The sequence below is a fragment of the Xiphophorus couchianus genome, chromosome 6 (assembly GCF_001444195.1).
Source record: "Xiphophorus couchianus chromosome 6, X_couchianus-1.0, whole genome shotgun sequence".
In the NCBI taxonomy this organism is placed as follows: Eukaryota; Metazoa; Chordata; class Actinopteri; order Cyprinodontiformes; family Poeciliidae; genus Xiphophorus; species Xiphophorus couchianus.
Window position 1 is genome coordinate 11,735,083 of NC_040233.1, and position 25,666 is coordinate 11,760,748.

General features: G+C 39.4%; 1 protein-coding gene across 1 annotated transcript in view; it reads left to right on the forward strand.

Annotated features, from left to right (window-relative positions):
* Positions 1–1,071: 1,071 nt before the first annotated feature.
* The window catches only part of LOC114146980 (protein unc-13 homolog A), a 43,801-nt gene continuing 19,206 nt past the window's right edge, over positions 1,072–25,666 (forward strand). The window contains exons 1-19 of the mRNA XM_028021457.1: positions 1,072–1,549; positions 8,612–8,641; positions 8,833–8,932; positions 10,365–10,482; positions 10,553–10,676; positions 11,365–11,435; positions 13,225–13,279; positions 13,667–13,696; positions 14,867–15,080; positions 16,895–17,971; positions 18,660–18,762; positions 20,923–20,966; positions 22,052–22,130; positions 23,250–23,255; positions 23,346–23,420; positions 23,531–23,750; positions 24,363–24,590; positions 25,070–25,211; positions 25,357–25,526. Of these exons, the coding sequence (XP_027877258.1) occupies positions 1,528–1,549; positions 8,612–8,641; positions 8,833–8,932; positions 10,365–10,482; positions 10,553–10,676; positions 11,365–11,435; positions 13,225–13,279; positions 13,667–13,696; positions 14,867–15,080; positions 16,895–17,971; positions 18,660–18,762; positions 20,923–20,966; positions 22,052–22,130; positions 23,250–23,255; positions 23,346–23,420; positions 23,531–23,750; positions 24,363–24,590; positions 25,070–25,211; positions 25,357–25,526 (2,908 nt within the window). The 5' untranslated portion in view covers positions 1,072–1,527. The remainder of the gene's footprint in view (positions 1,550–8,611; positions 8,642–8,832; positions 8,933–10,364; positions 10,483–10,552; positions 10,677–11,364; positions 11,436–13,224; positions 13,280–13,666; positions 13,697–14,866; positions 15,081–16,894; positions 17,972–18,659; positions 18,763–20,922; positions 20,967–22,051; positions 22,131–23,249; positions 23,256–23,345; positions 23,421–23,530; positions 23,751–24,362; positions 24,591–25,069; positions 25,212–25,356; positions 25,527–25,666) is intronic.

Genomic DNA, 25,666 nt, shown 5'->3' on the forward strand with positions numbered 1-25,666 from the left:
GATAAAAAAAAATTTCTTCATCAGTCAGCAGAGTTCGCTCTTCAAGTTTCTGGTTTTCTGTTTCCACGTGGGTGGATTTAGATTTAATTTCGCTGAAGAATCAAAGTCACCACAGTCCCACCATATTTAACAGTCAGTATGATATTCCTCTTCTTGAATGCTGTGCTAATTTACGCGAGATGCAATCAGTTATACAGTTTTCAGAAAGTTCCAATTTTGTTTATTCTATCCACAGAATATTTTTCCCATAATTTGGGGTTCTCAAGATGATCCTGGGCAAATATTAGACAAGTGTTTTGGTTTTTTTTTTTTTTTTTTTGCTTTTGACCTTGGAAACTTCCTGCTGATGTCATTTTTGCCTAATCTCTTTCTTTTTGTTGAATCATGCACATCAAGCAAGTGATGCTTGTAGTGCTTTAGATGCATTTCTGGGTTTTATGAGGTCATTCATGAGTCATCGATGCTCTCTTGGAATAATTTTAATAGGCCAGCCACTTTTGTTCCATGTTTTCTCCATCTATGGATAATAGTGGTTCACTGTGGTTCTGGAGTGTTAGAAATAACAAGCTCCTTCCATCCCAATATTGTTTCTTGACTGTTCTTAAATTTCTTAAGATTGTTTCTATCTAACACGGTTTCTATCTAACATCCACATTTAACAGATCTGGGTGTGGACAGTGAAGCTGAACAAAACATATTTTCAGGTAATTTATGATTAACTATTGGGCCGCAGTTACTTTCTCACATAAGGTTTTTGATAACTTTTATCCTATTAAGGTAGGAGATCATCATTTAAAGTCTGCATGTATTTAGTCTAAGCAACTTTGATTTTTTTTGATGATCAGAAATGTTAGAATAAAAGAAACCTGTTAAGGGTTAATATCATTCCACACAGCACTGTAAATTAGTTGAGTTTCACCGTGAACTTAGAGCTAGTTAGTAGTAACGGTGAACTGACACGCCATTGATTTTTGACAGAAACGTTGACCGTTCATCTTTTAAGCTGAATCAACCCGCTAGGTTTTACAGTGCAGACTGCATCGTCCTCCCATCACGATGATGTTATACAGTCCCATCCCGTCCTCCGTGCATCCCTGCAGCCCTCCGGAGGAGCGAACCCCCTCTCCGCCTGCTCCTCATCAACCGTGACGTCAGGGCGGCGAGGCACGGGGGAGTTGTCCTCGCGCCGGAGCCCGGTGGATGCTGCTGAAACAAGATGGCTGTGCGCGCAGGAGGAGCAGCGGCGGAGAGCTGAGGCAATGCAGAGGAGGAAGCAGAGGAGGGTGGGGGGCGAGGAATCTACTCCTGTCTGTCCTGTCCGGTCTTCAAAGGAGCAACAGTCCCGCAGAAGGACAGACGAGTCTCTCTGAGATGGTGTCAGTTTGTTACTGCCGCTGCCGTTCAGGGTAACGGGTTTCTGTCGCTTTGAGTTTTTCCTGTGGCCAAGACTCTATAAAGAGGACTGACTAAACAAACCGCGGAGCACTAAGTAAAGGACGGCCGGGGACGCTCACGCCGCTTTCAGAGATGTCCCTGCTGTGTGTGGGAGGTAAGGAAGGAAACCAGCGAAAAAGACCGTGCGTGTGTGTGATGTTACTGAAGTGTTACCTGCTCACGGTTTAACTGCAGCAGCAGTCCCTGACTGTCTGTCAGCTGCCTGGAAAAAGTGTTGTCCGAGCACAGGAGGTTCTTTGCTGAACGATCATTTAGAAAACATAGCGGCTCCAAACGCGTTGTTAATGGTTGTATTACTTTTGACTGAATATTTTATTGAATGGTGCGTTTTGTTTTCATTCACTGTTGGGACCAAAAATATATTTATTTTAAAACAATTTTTTTTTTTAAATGGCATTTTGAAGAATGGTAAAATTATCAGCTAATAACATGACCATTATCGTGCGGGCTGCTGTTTCCTTTCCGGGTGCTGTTAGTTCTGTTGCGGATAGTGTGTGCGCGCGCGCGTGTATGTGTAAGTGTGTGTTTCATCCACTCATTCATGCGTGGGCAGGAGGAGGAGGAGGAGGAGGACGAGGAAAAGCCCCTGCTGCACCGCTGCCCTGCCGCTACCGCACCGCACCGCACCGCACCGCGCGCACTGCTCCCTTGCCACTTACCGCTCCCCTGTGCCGCGCTGCCGTACGGAGGGAAATACTGGCGGCAGGAGGTGCAAGTCTATGGCACCCCTGTACCCCCCCGACGCCCACCCTTGCAGGACCACTCCGCGTCTTCCCCTAAAATGCCATGCGTCACCGCCTCCCACCACACGCCCCAAAATGTACTTGATGCTGTCACTGAAACCTCTTATTAGTCGGATGAATAAGCGTAGCTGGCGAGGTAACGTGACGGAGTCCACGTTTAGGACTAGTGAAAGGGCGGAGAAAGACCTAAAATGAGAGATTCTCTTCCACAGTATTCTCTAACACGTTTCTGAGCATTTTTCTTTACACAGACTAGAGCTGATTCAGCAACAAACGCTGAGACAAGTGGCAAGAGAACACATATAAAGAGTTAAGCATATATAGATTTTAGTTTAAAATAGCCTTCAGCAAATCCCCTTCTCTATTTGTGGATATGTTTCAAGTCAGTAGTAATTCTTATGGTATCATAACTGTAGAGGTACTTATACACGATAAATTATAATGCTTTAACTGTTATAATGAAACATGTAATTGTGTTAAGAGTTAGACATCCGGTAATAATAACCATAAACTCTTCATCCAACATGTGGCACGGGGGCCATTTGCTGCCCTTGGAAGAATTCTGTGGGGTCTCTGACTGTAGACAGTAAATGAAGCTGATGCAGATGCACAATTTCATTTTCTATTTACTTTTATCTTGTTAAGGAAAGTGTTGGGTACAATACAAAGTATTACTCTTTTAAGAGAAGTGTTTTTTTTTCTTTTTTTCAAGAAGCAAATAATTTTATTTTTAAAGTAATCAATCAACATTTTACTAAAAATCAAGAGTTTGGCAAAGTTAAACTGATCTAAATACAGCAAGTGATTCTGAGGATAGTTTATGTAATAAACCAAAGCATTTTCTGCGATACCAAAAAAGAAAAAAATTGACCCAAAATTTTGAAAATTCTAGATATTTCTTTTACATTAAATCAAACAAAACAACCAATTTTTGGATCAATGATTTGTTCTTTTCTACAAAAATGAGATCACTTTGTTTCATTAAAATGTCTCATGGTTCATTTATTGCTCTGCGGGTGCAAAACAAAAGAACTCCCAATATAATCATGGGTTTTTGACCGAGCACCTAAAACGTAGTGATTTTGGCCGTGGTATACATTGATAACGGTTGCAGACATTGGTTTACTACTGTCTCTGTCTTGATCTGTAAATAAATCATTGCAGAGTTGAAAACCTCTCAGTGAAGTCTGGGGTTGTTAAGACAAGATTTTCCCTTTGTTTTTCTTTTCTTTTCTTTTTTTTTTACAATATCACATTCACAATTTTTTTTCACATTTTTATCATGGATTGTCCTAAAAGGAAAAGATCAGGTGGAAATAATAGCGGTGGCGTGGGTACTTTAAGTCCCAGTAAAAAGCCATTTCAGTGAACAAGAATGAGTTTGACCTAGGGCAAATGAAATTCATTTCCTTGCTTTCCAGTAGCAAGTTAAAAAAGGTGAACAAATGGGCTTGCCTCTCTAAAAATAGTGCTTCGAGTTACTGTAGTGCTTTTGGATTGCTTTCCTGTCTCATATTCAGCTCACATTTACATATCACCGTTAGTACAGAGGATAAAATCTGAAAATAATATCAATTTGCATGTGATAACAACTATTGATCCACCAAACCTTTATGGCTGAGACAGAAACAATCTGTACGTACACAAGCTGTAAAGATCAATTGAGCTTGCAGCAATCTTTATAAAAGCTAAAAGAAAATTTAAAGGCTTTTTTTAAGTCACGATACATCCAGCTGTTTAATAGACGCTGCTCCACCTCAGCCTGTCCTGTCAGTTCCACCCACTGACTGCTCCTGCTCTGAGTCACTCCCAGATGTCATTAAAAAGACCCTGGGAGTCATTCATTCATAAACGCTGGCTGCTGCAGACTACGAGGCTTGGCAGAGAGCCCTCTTTCTGTTCCGCTTACATCATTCATGCTTACCTGGCTCGAGCTATTTCTGGCCTGCACGGCACTTTGTGCCTCCTGAATAGGCAAAGTTGGCATATCTGCCAGCCAGACGCATATTCAATCTGAGCAATTTTTGGCAACCTTTTGCCACTTTAATGTCCGGCCTTCTTATTGTCTTTCTTTTGGAACACAAAGTCACAGTCTGATGTCGCTGTCAGCAGCTGGATTACTGCTTCTCTCTCGCGATCTGTCAGAATAAGATTCTTTCTGTCTGAATGGAGGCATCCCTCTTTTGTGTCATGAAACAGCTGAAGTCAGCTCCACCTTTTTCCAGTTTATCTTCCCTGACAGTTCAAGATGAAGGGTCTGCTTGATTTCCTGTTCAGTCGGTTTTCTTGGCAATAACCAGCCCGTCCTCATAAGTCAGACTGTGCTGTCTTTGGAGGAAATTCCTGAATGAAGATAACGCAGGATATTTACTGCAGGTACTTTTGGGTTAGTAGTAGAGTCATTTAATCTTAAAACTAATTTGTAGCGTTTACCTCAATTTTTATGACTCCACAATGTTTGTACCAAAATGCCTTGCTAGATTTATTTTGAGGTCTTTTGGAAATTTTGTATTATCATGTTGCTTCCCCAAACTTTAGTGTCTGTTAGTGTTTCAAAGCTTGACAAGTTGATTTAGAAGCTTAACAGAACATTCATACATTCACAGTCAGATCAAAATGCACTCAGGTTGACTGTTTGCACTTAGGTAGCAACTTAAAGCAATTAAATACACTTGAATTTATTCAAGCATTATATAGTGAAGGGAACTGAATACAAACGCTTGATATCCTTTTCAGATTGTTATTTGCATTGGTGTTAGAAACCAAACACTTTCCTTTCACATCATAATTATCAACTACTGACACATAAAATCTCAAAAACATAATGTGAAGTTTGTGTTTGTTGCAAAAGAAAAAGTTTAAGGGTTCCGAATACTTTTACAATACGCTTTACACTGTATCTATATCTATATGTCTTATTTGTCGTGAACATGCAGAGCTTCCCTCAAGGTTGCTTAGGCTGAATGAAAGCAGTGATTATGTAATTTTCATCCTTGCTGCTGGTGCACAGCAAAGGAGCGAGCCACTGCATTTAGCATGTGACACCATCATGAGGCGGCATGGCAGAAGCTGCAGGTTTATCTCCAGTGGGTGCTTGGTACACAAAAAAGGCTTGGAAAATAGAAAAGCACCTTGCTGACTCAGGGCAATTGTGCTTTTTCACTTTGTGTTTGTTACTATGGTGACTGGTTATGATGTAGGAACTGTACATGTAAGAAAATTGTGAGTTAGGTTATAATTTGTGTTGCTGGTAGATTTCTAAAGATAGAAAGGCTCAGGTTTTTTATGTACCACAGAGAACTTTTATATCTTATTCTGTAAACATGTGCATGTGAGGCATGCACACATCTGCAGTGAGGCGTGTGTGTGTGTGTGTGTGTGTGAGGACCTCCTAGAGTGTACGTGGTTGAGAGTAGTGGGTAGTGAAGCATTAAAAATGCATGTGTGAGTTACGTCACGGCTGGTAAAACAGTGCTGCAGAGAGGGAGCTCAGGCTTACAGAGCACACAGAAAAATCCACAGGCAGATACTGTTTGATTTAGACTAGAATATTTGCCTTAATGCCAGAAAAAGAGAGAAATTTGTTCCAAATGTGTTAAATAATAGATACAGAATAATAAACGTCTTTATGGATGAATAATTAATATGAGATGAGCATGTTGCTGTGTGTGTTTTTTTACTTTTCCGAGCTCATTGAAATCCATGTTTTGCACTGGTTATGGCTTCCCGTTTGATCTAAGTTGTAGAAACATCAGAGCAAATAAAGAATCATATTTTCAGTCAGCATTTGCATAACTGACTGTTTGAATTCCTCACGCATACTTATGTAATGCTGAGTGTGCTTGGTGACCTCTGCCTCTTTGTGATGATGGATAATATGTATATTTTTCAGGTTCTATGTTATATATGAATTGCTTAGTATGAAAAAAATGTACCTTTATGAAAAAAAATGTTTTTGTCAACTTCAATATTTTCTACATTGGACTTAAAGGCACTTAAAGAAGTACTTTCTTAAGTACTTATTGCAATAAACAGTGTGCTTCTCACAAGTTAACTTGCAGAAATTAACTAAAATTATATGGGGCGTGGTGGCGCAGGGGGTTAGCACACCCCACGTTTGGAGGCCTTAGTCCTCGTCGCGGGTTCGACTCCCGATCCTGACGACCTTTGCTGCATGTCTTCCCTCCTTCCTGTCTGCCTACTGTCAAAAAAATACGAGCCACTAGCGCTGCAAAAACTCTTCGGAGGAAAAAAATGGAAAAAAAAAAATTATATGTTTGAAGCTAGTAGTTAGCATTTCACACTAATTTGATGTAAGTAAAAATTTTAAAGACATTTTACATTCAGCCAAACTTATTCTGTTTTATTTAGGTCTGTAAGTTTTAGATTTTTTTCCTACTTGTTCTCAGATTTTAAGTGGTGCGCTGAAGTTGTGCTAACAAATATTTTGACAACTTTCACAAAGTGTCTTAAAAGTCATGATATTTTGCTGAGATTTTGTGAGGTAAAATATAAATTTGTGGATAAATGTAACGTGAAAAGAATATTAAGTCTGTTTTTTTAATATCAATTTTTTGCAAACAGAAATCTGAAGTGTGCCAGTGTTCACATCTTGGTTTTTGTTTCTGGTTTGATAATTTCCTTTTCTTGTTCACTTACCGTACTTAGATTTTGCCTTTTTTCATTCCTTTATGTGTTTAATTTTTGGTTTACTATTGTGCAATTAGATTTAGGTTCTTTTTTTCTGTTATTGTTAGTTTCAGGGTTTTTCTGTTATATTTTCTCACTTCCTCCTGCTCTGCTTATCTTTTTCCTTCCCTCAGCCTGACACTCAGGACAGCTGTTTTTTATCTCCTCGTCTCGTCTGTGCTTATGTTTTCCCTCCAGCTGTTCCTCATTCACTTGATTACACCTTTTGCATATATACCCATCTGTTCCCTTTGGTCTTTAATTCTCCCCCCTGTTAGCCCTGTGTTTTTCTCCCTCGAAATGTTTTTGCTGTAAGCGTTTTGTAACTCTCTTTATTAAATTGGTTACTCTGAGTCTTCCACTTTCCCCTCAGTATTTTAATCTGATCCCTGCGCTTCACATGACAGGTAGACATTCTTAACGCTCCTAAAGAAAAACATTCCCCACAGCATGATGCTGCCACCACCACCATGTTTTATTGTGATCAAGATGATGCTCAGCATTCTATCACATATACAAATTGTTTGTCACATTTAAACCAAAAAGTTAGGTTTTGGTCTCATCTGATCAGAGCTCCTTCTTTAACATGCTTCCTTTGACTTTGGGACTCTTAACATGTTTTTTAAAAGATGAGTTTCTTTTTGCAACTCCTCCGTGAACACTAGATTTTGGTGTTTAAACGTTGTCCCTGTTTACTGATGACCTCTGCCCTGAGAGAGCTTCACAGAGCAGCTGGATTGTCTGAAGGTCATACAGGATTTTATTTAGTGGTATCACAACAACATATGATTACACATACAAAATGCATGCAACACTTTTCAGATATTTATTTTGTAAAGGAAATTTTAAAAACCACTTCCTGGGCATGCCGTCGTGGCGTAGGGGATAGCGCGACCCATGTTTGGAGGCCTTGAGTCCTTGACGTGGTCGTCGTGGGTTCGACTCCCGGACCCGGCGACATTTGCTGCATGTCTTTCCCCCTTTCCTCTCAGCCTACTTTCAAAAATAAGGGACACTTGAGCCCACAAAAAGACCCCCTTGTGCGGTACAAAAAAATATATACAGTACAGACCAAAAGTTTGGACACACCTTTTAATTCAATGAGTTTCCTTTATTTTCATGACTATTGACATTGTAGATTCACACTGAAGGCATCAAAACTATGAATAACACATGTGGAAATATGCACTAAACAAAAAAGTGTAGAAAAACTTAAAATACCCCTTATATTCTAGTTTCTTCAAAGTAGCAACCTTTTGCTGTGATTACTGCTTTGCACACACTCTGCATTTTCTTGATGAGCTTCAAGAGGTAGTCACCTGAAATGGTTTTCACTTCATAGGTGTTGCCCTGTCAGGTTAATAAGTGGGATTTCTTGCCTTATAAATAGTCATAAAAATAAAGGAAACTCATTGGATTAAAAGGTGTGTCCAAACCTTTGGTCTGTACTGTATATATATATATATATATATATATATATATAAAACACTTCCTTCCACTAACAAAGTATTTGCTAAAAATCTAATTAAACAGAAGAAAGATTTTTAAAATTTTCATTTAATGAAAAGGTTTTGTTTCAATGTCCCACATGTCGCCTTGACTGCTATTTTAGTACATTGCAAACCTCCTTGGTTCGCCCTCTCTGTATGAAAACAGAAGACATGTGAGCATGAAAACAGATGGTGTTCCTGTGTGTCACCATGTCCCTCTCTGTGTTCCCACAGTGAAGAAAGCCAAGCTGGATGGACCCCAAGGTAAGGGCTTGGTTCACCGAAATAATGGGAGGAGGTGCATGAGGAATCTGTGTTTTGTTTGTGGCTAGATCTTTTTAGAAAAGAGTTAGCGATCGTGTCGCTGAACAGAATGTATATTCGATAGTAAAATGCAGATTTATTTTCTCCATCTGATATTTTCTGTTCTTCTCTTTGTCTTTTTCTCCTTGCAGAAAAGTTTAACACTTATGTGACTCTAAAAGTGCAAAATGTGAAGAGCACAACCATTGCTGTCAGGGGCAACCTGCCCTGCTGGGAGCAGGACTTCATGTTGTGAGTCCTTCCGTATCCTCTCTCTTTCTCTCTCTCTCTCTCTCTCTCTCTCACACACGCCTTCATCACAAGCTTCTTCTCATTCACCGTCTTCTGCTTCTCCCTCCACTGCTTCTCGAATGCTTGATTTCTATCAGCTTTCGTCTCTCTTTCTTTCCACTTCTTCATCCTAAGTGCTCTTTATCCCTGTATTGTTTCTCGCAGCTCTTCCTCTCCACCTTCATCAGCTGTCTCCTACTCTTTTTCATCTGATACTTCTGCCTCTCTCTCATTCTCGTTCTTAACTTTGGCCTCCTTCCACCCCTTCTTTTCTCTTCTTTGTCGCTTCCCCTGCAAAAACCCCGTTCATCTTCATCTTCATCTTGGCCTCACCTCTTTCTCTCCCCATTCTGTAGTAACCCCAATGCTCCTCTTTTCCTCTCCCTCCATTCCCTCTCTGCAGCTTTCTTCTCTAGACTAGATATTTCTCTTTTGATCTTTTTTTTATTTCATCTTAAATTTCCACAGATGTTGTATGGTATCTCGTTGCAAGCGGTAATATTACACAATAGTGAATATTTGGCTGTTGGAGTGACTCAGTGTTGACGGTGTAGCAGCATATGGGCGGTGAAGGGTGAGAATCATTTAGCGGGATGTGGGCTGCAGCAGGCAGGATTACTGCGGAGTCCTCGGCATCTGTATGATGTTTGGAGGCGTGCAGCATTGTACTGGGGTTGCATCAGTGGAGCTGTGTTATGTAACATTTGGGCTACAGAGAGGCACTCATGTCTTCCCTCAAACTGACTCGCCTCCGCCCACCCCTCCCTCAGTAACCGCTTTAAATCAAACTTCTCTTACAGAAAAAAGAAGTAACATTGATATAGGGAGTCTACTCCCTTTACTTCTTAATTAAACTTCCCTCTTTGTCCCTCCAGGCAGGCGATGCAATCACCTTTTCCCTCCCTCCCCTTAGTCATCACTCCTTCATCACTTTCCATCTTTCTCTCTGCTGTCTAATATAGGATTTATATTGGACTGTTATGGAGTTGCTCCAAACGTATCAACCTGTATGTTAGCCACAGTAAAAACAAAAAATAGAGTGTATTCACACAACTGACACATTTGATTCGCTTTAAATGGAGCAGACTTTGTTTGGACATTTGTGCAGGTGTAAATGCACTCATGCAAATCCTGGTGCGGACCAAACATCTGGATCGAGACCGACTTTCTGAGATGGTTTCAGTCAGGAAGCTAACACAGTAGATCCATGTAGAGATGGAATAAAACTCAGAGGGAATGTTCTTAGTTGCATCATAGCAATCAAACCCTTTTTACTTGTCGACCAGCTGTTTCCATGTTTCTACTTCTGTTTTGATGATTTATTTTGTCAAATTTAAGCTTTCATGATATCCTAATATTTTTAATTTTTTTAATTGATTTTTTTCTCCTGTAGTGAAATCAACCGGCTGGATCTTGGCCTGACAGTGGAGATGTGGAACAAAGGGTTAATCTGGGACACCATGGTCGGCACCGTGTGGATTCCCCTCCGTAGCATCCGACAGTCAAATGAGGTTCACCATGACCACCACTATATTCTTCAATGGTTTGTGCAATTTTTACCTGCAATCTTTGTGTACACAGGAAGGTCCTGGGGAGTGGCTCACGTTGGACTCTCAAGTCATCATGGCTGACAGTGAGATCTGTGGAACCAAAGATCCCACTCTACACCTGGTGCTGCTTGATACACGCTTTGAACTGCCACTAGGTGAGACTAGTGTGGGTAGAGTAGCAAGAATTGTTCTCACGAAAGAAAAGCATAATTTAACAAAGTAGAAGTAAAATGCATAGTGCATTTCTTTTTGTAGTTACCCTAGTAAATGTAAGTAATTATCTACGTCTGTTCAGTGAAATCACTTGGAGTGGGTTTGGAACAAATAAATTATATTTGTCTGTATATTTTCAGTGACAAATGAGCAGCAAAAAACTGCCTGATTAACTACCCTGACCCACTTTTTAGTTGTGTAGTTTGCACCAACAGAATGTTTGTGTCCTTTTTCTTCTCAGTGATCAAGCTGGGTTCCTCTTAGCATTGATTAGGTGTCATTTCTATCCTGTTTCCTCTTCCTCTAATCAATAATGTACACCTGACTCCTCAATATGCACATCCTGCCTATTTGTAGAGAGTTGGCTCTGAGACTGTAAGTAAAACAGGACAGTTTTAAATATAGAGTTGTGAGGTCAAGCCAAGGCATCTACAGCTGTATTTCTGTGTTGTTTAAAAAAATGAACCATCAGAACCAGGCCAAAGTATAATTACAGCTGATGTTTTTCCACCGTGTTTTGGTGTTATCTGACAGGTAATTTTGTGTGGGACTATTCAAAGAGTTTCAGTTGGATGAGCCTTATTTTGAGGAATTTTGTCACCCAGACTTTGACCAAATGATTGTTTTCAGATATCCCTGAGGATGAGGCGCGCTACTGGGCCAAAAAACTGGAGCAGCTCAATGCCATGAGGGACCAAGATGTAAGCTGTCAGCCTGTTTGTTTTAACACCCCAAAAATAATCCTGCAGTACAGGCACAAGCCAGAGAGCAGGTTGCATCATACTTGCTAAAATCCCATAACACTTTCTTCACTTTCCACAGTGCTTTGCATAAATGTTCAGGGTTTCCCCCAGTGTATTATAAGCCTGGCGGCCCGCCATGCATTCCTGTGAGAAATTATTTTTCTTTGGAGAACTCAAGGCTCTGGTTGCGCAGCTATATGAACCGCAAGAATTGTAGTCACGAATTCAGAGGTGAGCGTTGAGGGAGCGGTGAGATTTTTATTTGTGAACAAAGAATTATATGCGGCGTTTACATCTCAACACTCTGCCCAGCGTGTGGCTCTGTCTTCCCTGTAAAGTTTATGTCTGTGTTCCCGGTGTCCCGGAGCGTTAGTGGTTAACGAACCAGCGCTAACCTCATCATGCAGGTTCAGCCCAGTGAGGAGGTTTCGCGCTCTCCTCGTAGTCACGCATCACGCTGTTTTTATATTATTTTAGTAGTAGTAGTAGTAGTAGTATTTTTCCGGTTACACGATGCATCAACCATATCAAATGCGTTGTCTACTTAGTCAGCCAGAGTTAATACGCGCGACTGCGCGGAGATCTAAAAATCTCGTCCCATTAACTCCACCAACCAGAATAGCTTCTGTGACTCTTATTAAAAACTCAACAGACACGAAATGGAAGAGCTACTAGAGCCGCATTAGATTAAATTAAATATCCAGTTTGTTGCTCATCTCTGCGCAGTGCAGCGGATTTTACTGATCATGCAGGGCCGGTCCAAAGCTGTATGAAGCCTTGAGCAGAATTTGATTTAGGGGCCCCTTTTGTTGCTAAAAACATCAACACCTCTTAAAGCTTCTGTGTTAGATTTAATATGGGAGCGGGGAAGTAATTTAATTATCCAACCTAAAAAGCAATCAGTTATAATTACAGTTTACTAATTTGCATTTGTGAAAGAACAGAGCTCAAACTCAAAGATTAAACTCACAGCATCAGATTGTTGCTGTGGTAACAAAACAATCGTACTATGAATACTGTTCTTTGAAGTTTTACAAAATTAACTTCCCAGCTCCTTAAATGTTACATTTATACATCTGTGGTCTGTGTTAAAATATTAGCATTTATGGGGCCCCTGAAGCCGTGGGGGGCCTTTTGGAGCTGCTGACTTAATTTGGATAAAACAGAAGTGCAAATAATTAATATTCATTTTAATTGGATTTTTTGATTTGTCGTTTTTAAGACTAGCTGTGGGTTTCAATAGCGTTTCACTGGCATTTTCCCGTAACATATAATTACCCAGTAATATTTTTACATTTCTTGTCTACTTAACATTTTTTAATACAAAAACACCGCTGGTGGACCGCCTCTGCGCCCCGACCACCGGGCTTAGCAAGTTTTCTGGGGTAAACCCTGAATGTTGATACCACTTAAACCTTTTCTTGACTTTCTGTAATTTGGAAAGGAAATTAGTAGCAGTTTGTTTTTTTAAATGTCACACAAAAGGTTTGGGATGCATGCTAAGCTTTTCAGATTTCAGTTTGGGAATATTCTGGGATGCATTGTTGTTGATCCATTTCACAGTTAATATAAAATCACAATAGAATAAATTGAAAGATATAGTTTAAAGGTGACAAAATGTGAGAAAGGCTATTATTTCCCAAGATACTGTGTGCATAACTTTATATATGATACATATTTTTGTGATCCCCAGCCAACTTTGTGTTTAATAATAAGTTTTCATCTGTCCTGCTTCTGTCAAATGCAGTACTCACACCAGGAGGAACAGGAACGCCCTCTCCATGTGCTGGGAACCCAGTGTTGTAAGTAACCTGCAACTGATTGTACAAAACTGAAAATTATCCATTTAGGTGTAATTAGATTGCTTTAACTCAGCCTCTGATATTATGTTTGGCCACACATGGGTTGCTGTGTGTTAGAGGGGAAACAGGTCTTGTTCGCTGCACCATAAAGGATCAATAATCCTATCAAATGTCTGGAGTCAAGCTCCTTGAGATTGCCTGCGATTTTCTGCTGTTGGTCTAGTCTGTGGAGTTCGCTGAGCCAGCTGTCTGAGGCAATTAGAGAGACTCTTTCCATTCACTGCCTGCATTGGGGAACATTGATGCACTGATGGCGGGAATGCGTGTCGGAGTATGAGTACCAGTTCAGGTCAAGATCAATACAAACCCTGTCCTGTTTCTCTGCAGGTAACTGGAGTCTGTGGGGAGATCAGCAAAGTAAGTGCACCATATTCTGTACTCAATGTTTTTTTATCTCTAAATAAAAATTATTTCATGGTCTTTCGCAATGTGCAGCATAATCTATTGATTTAGAAAGGGCTTTCAGGATGCCTCGTCAGGATCTGACGTTCTCTGTTAATTAGATAAATCATTAAAAAGTAAAAGTCTTTTCCTTATCACTTTTATTGCCTCACTGCGTCTGAAGAATCAATAACAGTGATACGATTCAAAAGTAGATGCTAATTGTTCACATATGTTGGACTTGATGGACATTCACAAGCAGATTGCACTTCTTTGTGAATTTCCACTAAAGTGATTCAAAAAATATCTGATTAAATAATGTCTATTGAGTACAGATTTATTCTAAATTATATTTTTGATAGTTACACAAATGCCTTTGAAGGAAAAAATATTTTACCTACATTTCGGTCACTTCTGGTTGTGGAAAATGGTATTTATTCCCCAGTTTTCATTTTATTTGATTAAACATGGAGTAGATTTAATTTATGGGTGATTTAAAAGGAAGACAAGAACATTACTTATAAATATTTCTTGCTCTGCCACAGTCAAAACAGAAAACTTATAAATCTTGTCCAAAAAATGTCTGATTTTCTCTGTCATCTCCCCCATTGTTGTGATCAGGGGATGGTGTTATATAAGTGCCTGTCAGACTCACCCACACAACTGCAGCTATTCATTTCTGTTAACTCAGAGGAAAAAAGAAAGAGCAGGGGGTAATGATAGACGTTGAGCAGATTAAGTTTCTCACACAGAGAAGGAGAAAGAGAGAATGATACATGCAGGACCAGGGATGATATCTAAAACTTAGTCTGATGCCTTTTAAAGGAGTCAGCAGTGCAACAGTCGCAGACGTCATTTGGCTTTCAGAGTGCCAAAGATGAGGATTGATTATCATAAATGATTAATAGATCACCAGTTTGGCTTTTGACTGCTTCACTCTGTAGAATTGTATTAGCACTTTCCTCTGGGAGGGTAATTGTTGAGCTATAAACACCATCTTCCATGAATAATGTGTAGAGGGTTCAATTGTGAAAGTGTGACAACCAGACAGAATTGGAAAGAATGGTTTGGTTGCGATTAAACTCTTTTTCATCTTCACTGTTATTATCACTTCCCTCTGCCTTTTATTTCTGTGTGTTTGAGTAGATGAGGACCCAGACAGCGCTGTTGACGACAGGGACAGCGACTATCGCAGTGAAACCAGTAACAGCATTCCACCTCCGTACTACAGCACATCCCAACCCAATGCCTCTGTCCACCAGTATCCCATCAGCCACCAGCATCGCAGCTCCAGAGGTTTGTCGTATCCACGCTCTGGGAACAACCAAGATCTTGACTACCACCATCAAAGGACAATCAGGTTTGCACCTTCCTTATTTAGTCATACGTATGTGCTTTCATGTTTATCTGTGCCTGTGAGAAAGAAAATCTTTTCAGTTCCCAAAATGACTAAAGGTTTAGTTAATAATTTGAAATGCAAAGTCTTGCAGAAAACATTCAGATCTGAGTTACAGTCAGTGAGGAGACTCCCATAATTCCTTATTTAATATTTGGCTAAATGCTTGACTTTTAAAAAAGAAATTAAATAATAATGTTTTATTTCACCCAGTTCTTTCTGAATGACCTCTAGCCAGGGTTTCCATGTAGTCTTGATATATCTGGAAAAGTAAGGAAAACAAAAAACAGCTGTGGAAACACTATTGATTTTTCTCATTGATTTGCAACATGATACCTGTGCCATAAGATTTATGCAAATATACATTAGTGGTTTTTCTACTTAATGACTGAAAGCGCATTCAAAAATAATAAAAATGAATATTTCACTTCTTTATGGGCTTCAGTCAGCTTAAAATTCAGGTTGAACCTGAGCGTTGTTCCTTAAAATGAGTGGTTAAAATGCCAATCAGTAAAAAAAAAATGAAATTTTTGTAGATATTTTTTACAAACTCAATAATGTTCACAAATTTTACATTAATGAATTTGCATTGTTGGACACTTAGTTTCCTATTTAACAAATAGATTCAGATTTTGCAATAGGTATTTCAGGTGGAGAGATTATTATTTTTTTAATCAATAAGGGTCTTTTTATGTTAGAAAGGTTTATTTATATATTAATTTGAATGGGAAAGTTTATTTTTGGTGACGTTAAAAGTGTATTTTGCTCAATATACTTCTATGACCATGACCTCCAAATGGCTCTAGAAGGAATTTAAATGAAAATATTATTTAGAAAAAAAAATATCTTTGGTTCAGTTTTTTGACAGATACACAAAAAAACATTTTTAATATTCCAAAAACAGCTGAATGGAGTTCAGTCAAAAATGAGCTTTATAGTTTCCACCTGTGTGTCCAGGTGACACAACTGAGCCTGGTTCCAATTAACAAATTCAATGGATTTATAATATAAAATCTTATGATGTTGTCTGTTCACTGGTCAACTTTTCTTTAGCCCACCCAGACCGGTTTCTGTTTCCTTCTTAGTTATTTTCGGAGCTGTGTGATTTCTCAGCGTTTATTGGGTGGGTTTTTTTCTCAGACAGGGAATGAAAATATGCATCCACCTCTCGCTCTATGAATTATTCAGCTGGCAGTCTAACGGTCAATACAGCACATAAGATTAGCTGCTTGTGTGAGTGTATTGGACAGGGGCATCCCTCCTCTCTCCCCACACCTTCTCCTCTCCATCTCATCCACTCAGCTCTGTGCGCACCCTCCCTCTCTACCTCTCTTCCTTCTGTTTTGTGCCCACTGCTGTCTTCTTATCTTCTCTATCATCTTCCTTTCTCACTAGGAGCCTGTGCTCAGTTTTTTAATAATCCCCATTCATCAAGACGTACAAAGCTAGTTTTTTGTTGTTGTTTCATTTCTTGATATTTCCTCCTTTTTTTCTTTGTCAGCTGTCCAGCAGCATATTTCTGCTCTGCTCTGTTTCTTTCTGCTTGTCTGGTACCCTTGTACTTCCTGTGTTTTCATTGATTAGCCATCAGCAGTTCTCTCTACTGCTCTGAGATGCGCATAAAAGGTGTTTAGAGGGGAGCACAGCGTACCGGCCACAGTGCGTCAATACAGCACTCAATAATCATTTCTGACGTTACAGCTCACAAAGAGGCTGACTGTTTACTACATATTACTGCATTCTAACTTTTTCTTGCTGTCGTCTATCTTTATTTCCAGCCCCACCGGAAGCTATGCGTCTTCTGCAGAGCTCAGCCGGTGCAGTAGCCAGTTGAGTGAAGAAGATTACGGAGGAGAGTACGGAGAGAGGGACCCGTACAACGAGAATGACTCATACCACTCCTGCCACTCCTCTGTCAGCTACAGCAAAGGCTCCCCGGACTGGGACCCCGATGAGACCCAGGGGGCGTACAGTGATGAGGGCGGCTACAGCAAAGACGGAGGAGAGGAGGTCGCACTCTATGAGGGAGATGACGGAGAACTGTATGAGGGGGAGGAGGAAGGTCTATATGAGGATGAGGAGATGATGTATGATGATGAGGACTTGTACAACCTGGACGGGACCCTCAGTGAGGACCTTGAGCCGCCGTTCACTCCCACTCCAACGTCAACCGCACCGCCGATGCTTGACCTACCCAACTCCAGGCCTCCTCTGGAGAAACAGTCTTCTATACACCAACAGCCTCCAGGTAAAACCCCCAACCAAACGTCCAATCAGGCTCAGCCTCCCACAGCACAGCCCCCTACTGGCCAACAAGCGGCCCAGCCCCCCAAACAACCCCAGACACAACCTCAACCTCAAGCAGCCCCATCTGCCACGTCCTTCTTCTCAATGGCCAAACCTCTGACTGCTGCAGTCACAGGCCTGGCTTCTTCGTTCCTGTCATCAGTTCCCGCTGCCCAGCCTCCACAGGCTCACCCACCAACGTCAGCTGTTCCTCAGCAGCACCAGTCCGCTGCAGCAAACTCTGTCCCTCCTTCACACCCGGCCACCATGGCTAATTCGGCATCCCAGCCGCCCTCCACTGCCACGGGTCCTCCATCCCAGCAGCCCCTGCCCTCCGCGGTGCCACAATCACACGCCAGCGATCCCGCTATCACACAGCCAGCCAGTCTTGAGGACACAGCGCCTCCGATTGAGGAAGAGTGGTTAGAAAACGAGATGATGGAGGAGAAGGAAGTTAGTACTCCCCCTGCTCAAGAGGAGGAGAAGCTTCCTGCAGAGCAGAAAGAGGAGCAGTATGAAGAGAGCAGACCGCTGACACCTGAAGAGCAAAAGGAGGTTCCACCTGAAAGGTAAGAAATGTTGGGAATGGAAATAAAACTGATGAACTGAATTGTCAACAGATGACAGCAGTGACTAGATTTGTGTCCATTTAATAGGGGTGGGCGATATGGACTTAAAGTTTTATCACAATATTTTGTGGTAGTATTATCACACCAATAAAAGTGACAATAAAAACTATTTATTACTTCTTGTTTTGGTAACTATATGGCTCTGACTGCATAACACAGCAATTGTAGCCCCACAAACAGATTCTTCTCTTGAAAAAACACACAATTTGTTATACGCTTCTTTTTTATACCAATCACATAAAAGTGTCATTTTTATCACTAAGCACTAATCACACAGAAAATGCAATTAATTATATTTTTTAAATTATTATTATTTATCAGTGCTCTCATGGAGCAAACAGTGGAGAAACTAGTACAACTAATAACCCTGACGATTCAGACAGTTTGGGATGGTTTAGCATTAATGGGACTTTATTGTAACAATAAATCAAAACTTTTATGAAATTAAAAATTTATGACGATAAATGATAAATGATACAATAAATGAAATATATCCTTGACAAAGAGTATATTTCACTATCCTTCACTCTCCCTTTTCATGGCTCTTTTGTCATACTGCAGCTCGAGCACCACGCTACGGTGCACTATTGCTTTTTTTGTTGTTAAACATAAAATACCCCTCCTTTAGTCCTCCAGTACCAGAGGAGCCAAAGGAGCCAGTGGATCCAGCCGTCAGAGCCAAAGAGAACTGGCTCAGGCTCTATAACAAGGTCTTAGACCAGCTACGAGAGGTAAGCTCACTGATCAGCTTCCTGCTGCCGTATTTTAACCGCCATTCTTTCAAATTTAGTGACTCTGTCCCCAGTTCTGTTGAAACATGAAACTGTCAGACAATAATTTAAGTATGCACCAGTTCAAGAGACTCTACAAGTTTCTACCAAGTCTTTGAAATATTTATGCGTTGTGCAATATTGATGTGCAGGTTAGATATGTATGGCGACTTCCTGAAGTCTATTTTGATCCTGAGTTTTGCAGTTCACCAGGCAACAGACATGATGCCATATGTCTTCTATAATTAATACTTTTCAGCTTTCTTAAAATATTAATACTTGTCAAAAGGCAAGCTTTTATTTTAGTTAGGGTGGAGCACCACATGGCTTGATTTAGCTGAGCACGTTTCAGTTTTTGCTTGCTTGGTTTTCACTTGCATATTTTGTTTAATCATTACATTTTGAATTCAGTTGTGCAAAGAATTAATCACTTGCTTCAATGTTTTGTTGATGTTTGTTTCTTTGCGTTTTATGTACATTTGGCTTCCTTTTCCTTGTCTTTATTTTTTTTGTTTATTTGTGCCGACCCACTTTGTTTTCTTTCCAGTTTCATGTCATTGCCATAGCGATACTCACATGCACTTTGCTCGACCATCATTGGAGCATGCTGACAGGTAGGTGCAGCCTGAATGTTTGAGAATCGGTGAAGTCCTAAGTCCTGTCTGACATTACAGACACTTTCATTTTGTTTATTCACCTTCACAGCAATTTGATCCCTTCTGTTGTATTTTGCAAGAGCTGTCCCACATTATCCTGATAGGCTGCACTTTTATAAGAATTAAAGATTAGAAATATAGATTATAAATGGCAGCTTTATTGCTTCAATGTTTGGGTAGCATGAGTAAGCAGCTAAAGTTTATGTATGTAACATATCTTACAGGTAAAAGCACAAAATATTTGGAAAAGAAAACATATAAAAGTGGGTCTCGAGAAGCCATATATGATAAAACCACTATAAAATATTCAATTAACTTTTGAGATGATTCTGCCCTTGCAGAATCATCAAAGTCTTAAAAAGTGAAGGCTAAAATTTTAAAAGGAACTTTGAAAGCCACTGCAAAAAGACTATAGTGGGTATTTTGTTCTGTCTCTATTTTGTGGAAGTTAAAAACCTATCAACCTCATTCTTATTTAAATGCAAGAAAGTGTTAAGAGTTAAATGTGTAAAATGTAATCTCCTCTTCCAGTTTTGAGACAAGACTTCAAAGCTTGCAAATGTTTCTCAGTTGAAGGAACCAAGACACAATGGATGAGTCAAAACAACCAGGATTTCCATAGTATGGCTATGTTAATCCCAGTTTGTCAAGGTTTTTTTTGATTGCAGACTGGCAGTATTTAGGGGCAATAACAAGGCTTCCCGTCTCTTTAAATTGAACAGTATTTATAGTAAGTGTTTAAAAAAAAGAAAAAAGCTAACATAAACCCAGGGACCATGTGACTTACTAGTTTTAGTCTGTTGTGTGTATTAAGTCAATCTGATGCTTTGTTTTTTTATATTTTATATTTTTTACTGTAAAGCAATTTGTGATTCCAATTGTGAAAAGTGATTTATGAATAAAGTGACTTATGTAATTTTTCTTATACATTGTAAACAGCTTGATTCTGGTTAGGGCATCCATCCAAAATGAAGGAAAGACGTGGTATTTAGTGGACTTCAATTAAAGGAGCAATAAAGCTGCTTGTCGTCAGCATGACACATATTAAAAACATTATTTTTTTGTGAGTCAAACTGTATTAGAAGATGAAAAGATTACACCCCAGAGCTAAACCCTGAGAAAACTTCTAGATTCAGACTTGATCTTGTCGTCTTTGTCTTTTGCCTGAAAGGTATGAATGAAACCCATTTAGAACCTGACAGGAGATAATAACCATGTCCTGGAGCCGGTCAATTAAGTCAACTGTGTCAAAAGCGACTGCATGAAAAAAACTGTGACATTTCTGGCTCAGCCCTGTTTTTTCTCTTTAACAGTATCATAGAAAGTAAGTTTGTAAGACCCTGAAAAAAAAGCTTTGCTATTGGATTCATACAGGATAAGGGGTAAAAAAACAACTGCAGGTACAAACTTGAAAACAAAGTTTTTCTGTCTTTGACATTATTTTTCTTGTTCTGTTTTTGCGTAGGCTCGAGGAGAGACCTCCAACTCGCTGTGGTTTGGTAAAGGAGGGTCAGCACTTCCTAATTATTTTCTCTGTCATGTAAAATATTGTACACACAAAATTCATATACAATCTTGACTAATATTAAGTTTGATCATTTTTTCTGTAAAACAAAATGAGTACAGAAATTAGTCAGTTTCCAAAATATATAATCTTTTATGTTTCTATAATTAATGAAAAACATTTAATTGGTACATTTTTGCCTATTTTTTTAGATATAGATTTCTTTTTAAATTGCATCTTTTTTCTTTAATATTTCACATCCAACTTCAAGTGCAACATTTTAAGCACTAGTATTTTACTATTTTCATTACAGATTGTAAAATAACGTTCAAACATACACAGGACATTTCTGTGACTGTGTTTTTTGGTCTTTAGACAATTTTAAATGAACATTTAAACCAGTGAAACTATTCTTGTTATGTTGGGTCTAGTTTAGTGTTCAAACTACTGTTATTGAAATGTTTGCAAAAATGAAAGCCTGTCAAAATTTCGAAAGAGAGTTGATCTAATTTAGTTCAGATAATAAAAATCAGCAAAATAATTCTTTACCACACTGTGAAATCCAAAGCCAGCTTCAGTGTTGGATTGTTTCAGACAATAAATCCCAAACTCTGTACAATCAGTTCAGGAAAAATATATCATATTCAAACGTTCAAATGATTATTAAAAAATGCAAAATGTATGGAATTTTGAAATGGAAACTGTGTAGGAATCTTTTATATATCGCAAAGCTACTTCTATCTGCAGGGCTAGTTGCACTTAAGGCGGATCTAGTTGTGAAAACTGCAGATGCTTTCTGAAGAATTAACAAGTAAGCCAAAAAAAAAAAAAAAGCAATCATATAAAGGAGTGTGGAGAGCTGTGATTAGTATTTGAGAGGAGGAGGCTAGGGTAATTAAATTTTTCAGTTAAGTCCTTGAGAAGTCCTCATGTTACATAGCATTAGAAGCAGTGATTAAAAATAGATACATTAGCTTCTCAAGCTCAAACACTATTTCATGGCTACATTGTTTTTGTTGTTTTTCACCAGCTAGAAAGAGCTATTACCATGTTAATAAATATATATTGATGTGACATTGTGTTTCTACAGAATGGGAGGTGCGCTCTATAGTATTGACAGCATGCCTGACCTTCGCAAGAGAAAAGCAATTCCTCTCGTCAGAGATCTGGTGAGAAACGACAAGAAAGCAAACACACAAAGCACTATATACGCCACACTTGTATTGATTAAAATCTTGAAGCAGATGGTAATCAATTTTTTTTTGTATTTAAAGATTGTATATCAACACAATTTCAAAAGATATCAAATTTCTTTTATTTCTTGTCTCTCCATCTGGGGTTAAAATTGACATGTTTATTAACAAAAAAATCAACAATTTCTGAGACTTTAGAATTGGAAAAAACACTATAAATGAGAAAAACAAAAAGAAAAAAGACAAACACACCCAAACTCTACTATTAATCTCCACAGATCCTCCTCACAAATTCATCAGCTCATGGGGTTGCCTCTTTGGCATTTTGCTCCAAGTTGTTGTTGTACTGAAAGTTGTACTTTTCTCTGTGTCCTAATTTTCCGCAGAACTGAAATAGGTTTTAATCAAAGATTTATTCACATTTAGTTATGTATTTGATATTGTGTCTTTTCACAAAATCCCAGAATCTATTAAAGAATAATCCATCCTCACACCACGATGCTGCTACACCCTGCCTTAGTGTTTTCCATCGTGTTTTAAAAGTGATGAGAAGTTTGCAGCACATGCAATATTTTTCTTAATAGCCAGAAACTTAAGTAACAAGCGTCTGTTTTTCTTGATTTCATAGCTCATTAAGAAACTCTTATGTAGAGGAAAGGTGTTAAAACATTCGTTCCCTCCTCACCTTGCCAACTTGAGTGTGTTGACTTTGTCCTGTTTAGAATAGTTATGGAGTAAAAGTAAATCTTTTAAAAATAGACTTTATGATACTAAATATAATGTTCAGTAACCTTAGTAACAGGTTTGTTGATTTTTTTTTCTTAAGTCTGGCCCTTATTACTCTCGGATTGTCAGTGTGCTGTTTGTTTTGAGGTGTCTCTTGCTTTATAATATTTGAAACTCTGGGACTTTGTACAACAGGTAAATATATCAAAGAATTTAGATGGCACGCTGTTATTTTAAATACAAAGGAGAGTTTTGTGGATATTATGATATTGAAACCATGCTATTAACACTTGCCATTGAAAAGAAATTTAAAACAATTATCTCCTTTTGTTTTTCTGTCTGTGTTTGATTATGGCCTGGGCTCATTAGGCTATGGTGAGTATTTAATTATCATTTTTCATCATCCAGAAAAACACAACTGTTCAGATGTGAGTGTGTGTTATTTTGTTGTTCTCTTGCTTCCAGTCTCTGGTGCAGAACTCTCGCAAAGCTGGAATCACCTCGGCCATGGCTTCAACCACTCTTGGCAATGAGGAGCTGGTGGGTTTTCTCTGCTCACAGCTGTTTGTCACAGTTCTCAAGATTTTCCGGAAAATTATCTCTGCAGGAATAAAACTTGTCTTTTTTCCCCCCCATCATTGTGCCTGCAGAAGAGCCACGTGTACAAAAAGACCCTGCAGGCTTTAATTTACCCCATCTCCTCCACCACTCCACATAACTTTGAAGTGTGGACTGCCACCACCCCCACATACTGCTACGAATGTGAGGGGCTGCTGTGGGGGATCGCGCGGCAGGGCATGCGCTGCTCTGAGTGCGGCGTTAAATGCCACGAAAAGTGCCAGGATCTGCTTAATGCCGACTGTCTGCAGAGTAAGATCACACAGATATTTGCACATAAGCACACAAGCGTGCACATCTTTAATTACGAGCATCCACCTTGTCCTCCACCCAAACTCTGCTTCCTGGTGCCAGATTGACATCCCATTATTCTTGTCCTCTATCCACTCTCACATTCTCCTCCCTCTTCCTTTCCAATTTATCTGCTGAGTAATGTGCTGTCACAACCCGGCCTCCTTTTTCCTCTCTCGTCTCCCCACAGACTTATCATACGAACTGTTTTTTTCTAATTTTGCTCAACAACGAGAGACTTTTAAGCTGCTGCCTTGATTTTACCATCTTTAATGATATGCTTAATGAATTTCTTCTGGCTCCAAAGGGCTTGTTTTAAAATATGTTGCCCAAATTGTGCCACTATTTACAGCCACTCAATAATCAGATCTGGTGGTTAAGTGGGATAATTAGATGGTTTTGGTTTTGGAAGCAGCCAAAAGCTGCCAAAGACATTGAAATTTAATCTGTTGCTACTTAAAGTATGGAGCTTTAAAGAGAGTTATTGCCTGGGAATATTGGATGAGGTACTGTGCAAGAAATATTCACAATTGCAACTTGTCCTCCTGCATTGCAACGCTTTTGCCACTTCAGGAGCCGCAGAAAAGAGCTCCAAGCACGGCGCAGAGGATCGGACGCAGAACATCATAATGGTGTTGAAGGACCGCATGAAGATCAGAGAGAGGAATAAACCAGAGATCTTTGAGCTAATCCAAGAAGTGTTTGGATTGGACAAGACGACGCACAGCACGCACATGAAACAGATCAAACAGAGCGTGCTCGACGGGACCTCCAAGTGGTCGGCAAAGATTAGCATTACAGGTTTGTTTTAGACTCATTTGGAAAAGAAGGTCACAGAAACCTGCATCTATCTGAACAGGTGGTCCAGGTTTTAAGTCTTACCACAATGTATCAGTTGGATTTATGTAAAAAACTTTCACCTAGCCATGCTAACTGCAGTCACGTACTTCACAACTATTTAGGATCCACCAACTATTATTATTACTACTACTACTTTGTGCATCTAATTATGGGGCATCAAAATGTAGATGACTGAACCTGCATGCATAGCACACTTATCAGATTTTTATCTGTGGAAAAAATTCAATGTTATGTTTCCACTTGACAAATGTGCAGTACTTTATGTTGGTTTCAGTTGTGTTATTGCCTTAGTGCAGATGTGAAAATCCACTAAAATAATATAGCAAAATGATTGTTGATTGATTGATTGTTGTTTTATAGTAAGACGTATCCTATACGGTCAGTGTGTTTAGCTGTGTCTTTATGGTCTCTTTCTTTAGTGGCTTGTGCCCAAGGTCTTCAGGCTAAAGACAAAACAGGCTCTAGTGATCCTTATGTAACTGTCCAAGTTGGAAAGACAAAGAAAAGGACCAAAACCATTTATGGCAACCTGAACCCAGTCTGGGAAGAGAGCTTTCACTTGTAAGTACTGCAGCGAACTATGACAGATTTAGACATCATTTTATGCTCACTTTAAAAAGCATAGTTTAATTAAGTTTCATTTTTGCTAGCATTTGAATTTAAGATTCCTAATTTTTGATATTTGTGTTGCTTCGGTCTCGTCCAGTGAGTGCCACAACTCTTCCGACCGGATCAAGGTCCGCGTCTGGGACGAAGATGACGACATCAAGTCCCGTGTAAAACAGAGGTTCAAACGTGAGAGCGATGACTTCCTGGGCCAGACCATCATTGAAGTGCGCACTCTGAGCGGGGAAATGGATGTTTGGTACAACCTGGGTGAGTTCTGTGCAATAATGCTGGGAGAGGATTAGAAATGGATGACAGGAGCAGTGAGTCACCAGGAGATTAGAGCCAGAGAAACATGTAGCTGAAGAGCTTGTCTGTTGTAGATCCAGGAGATTTCACCCTACTAATGA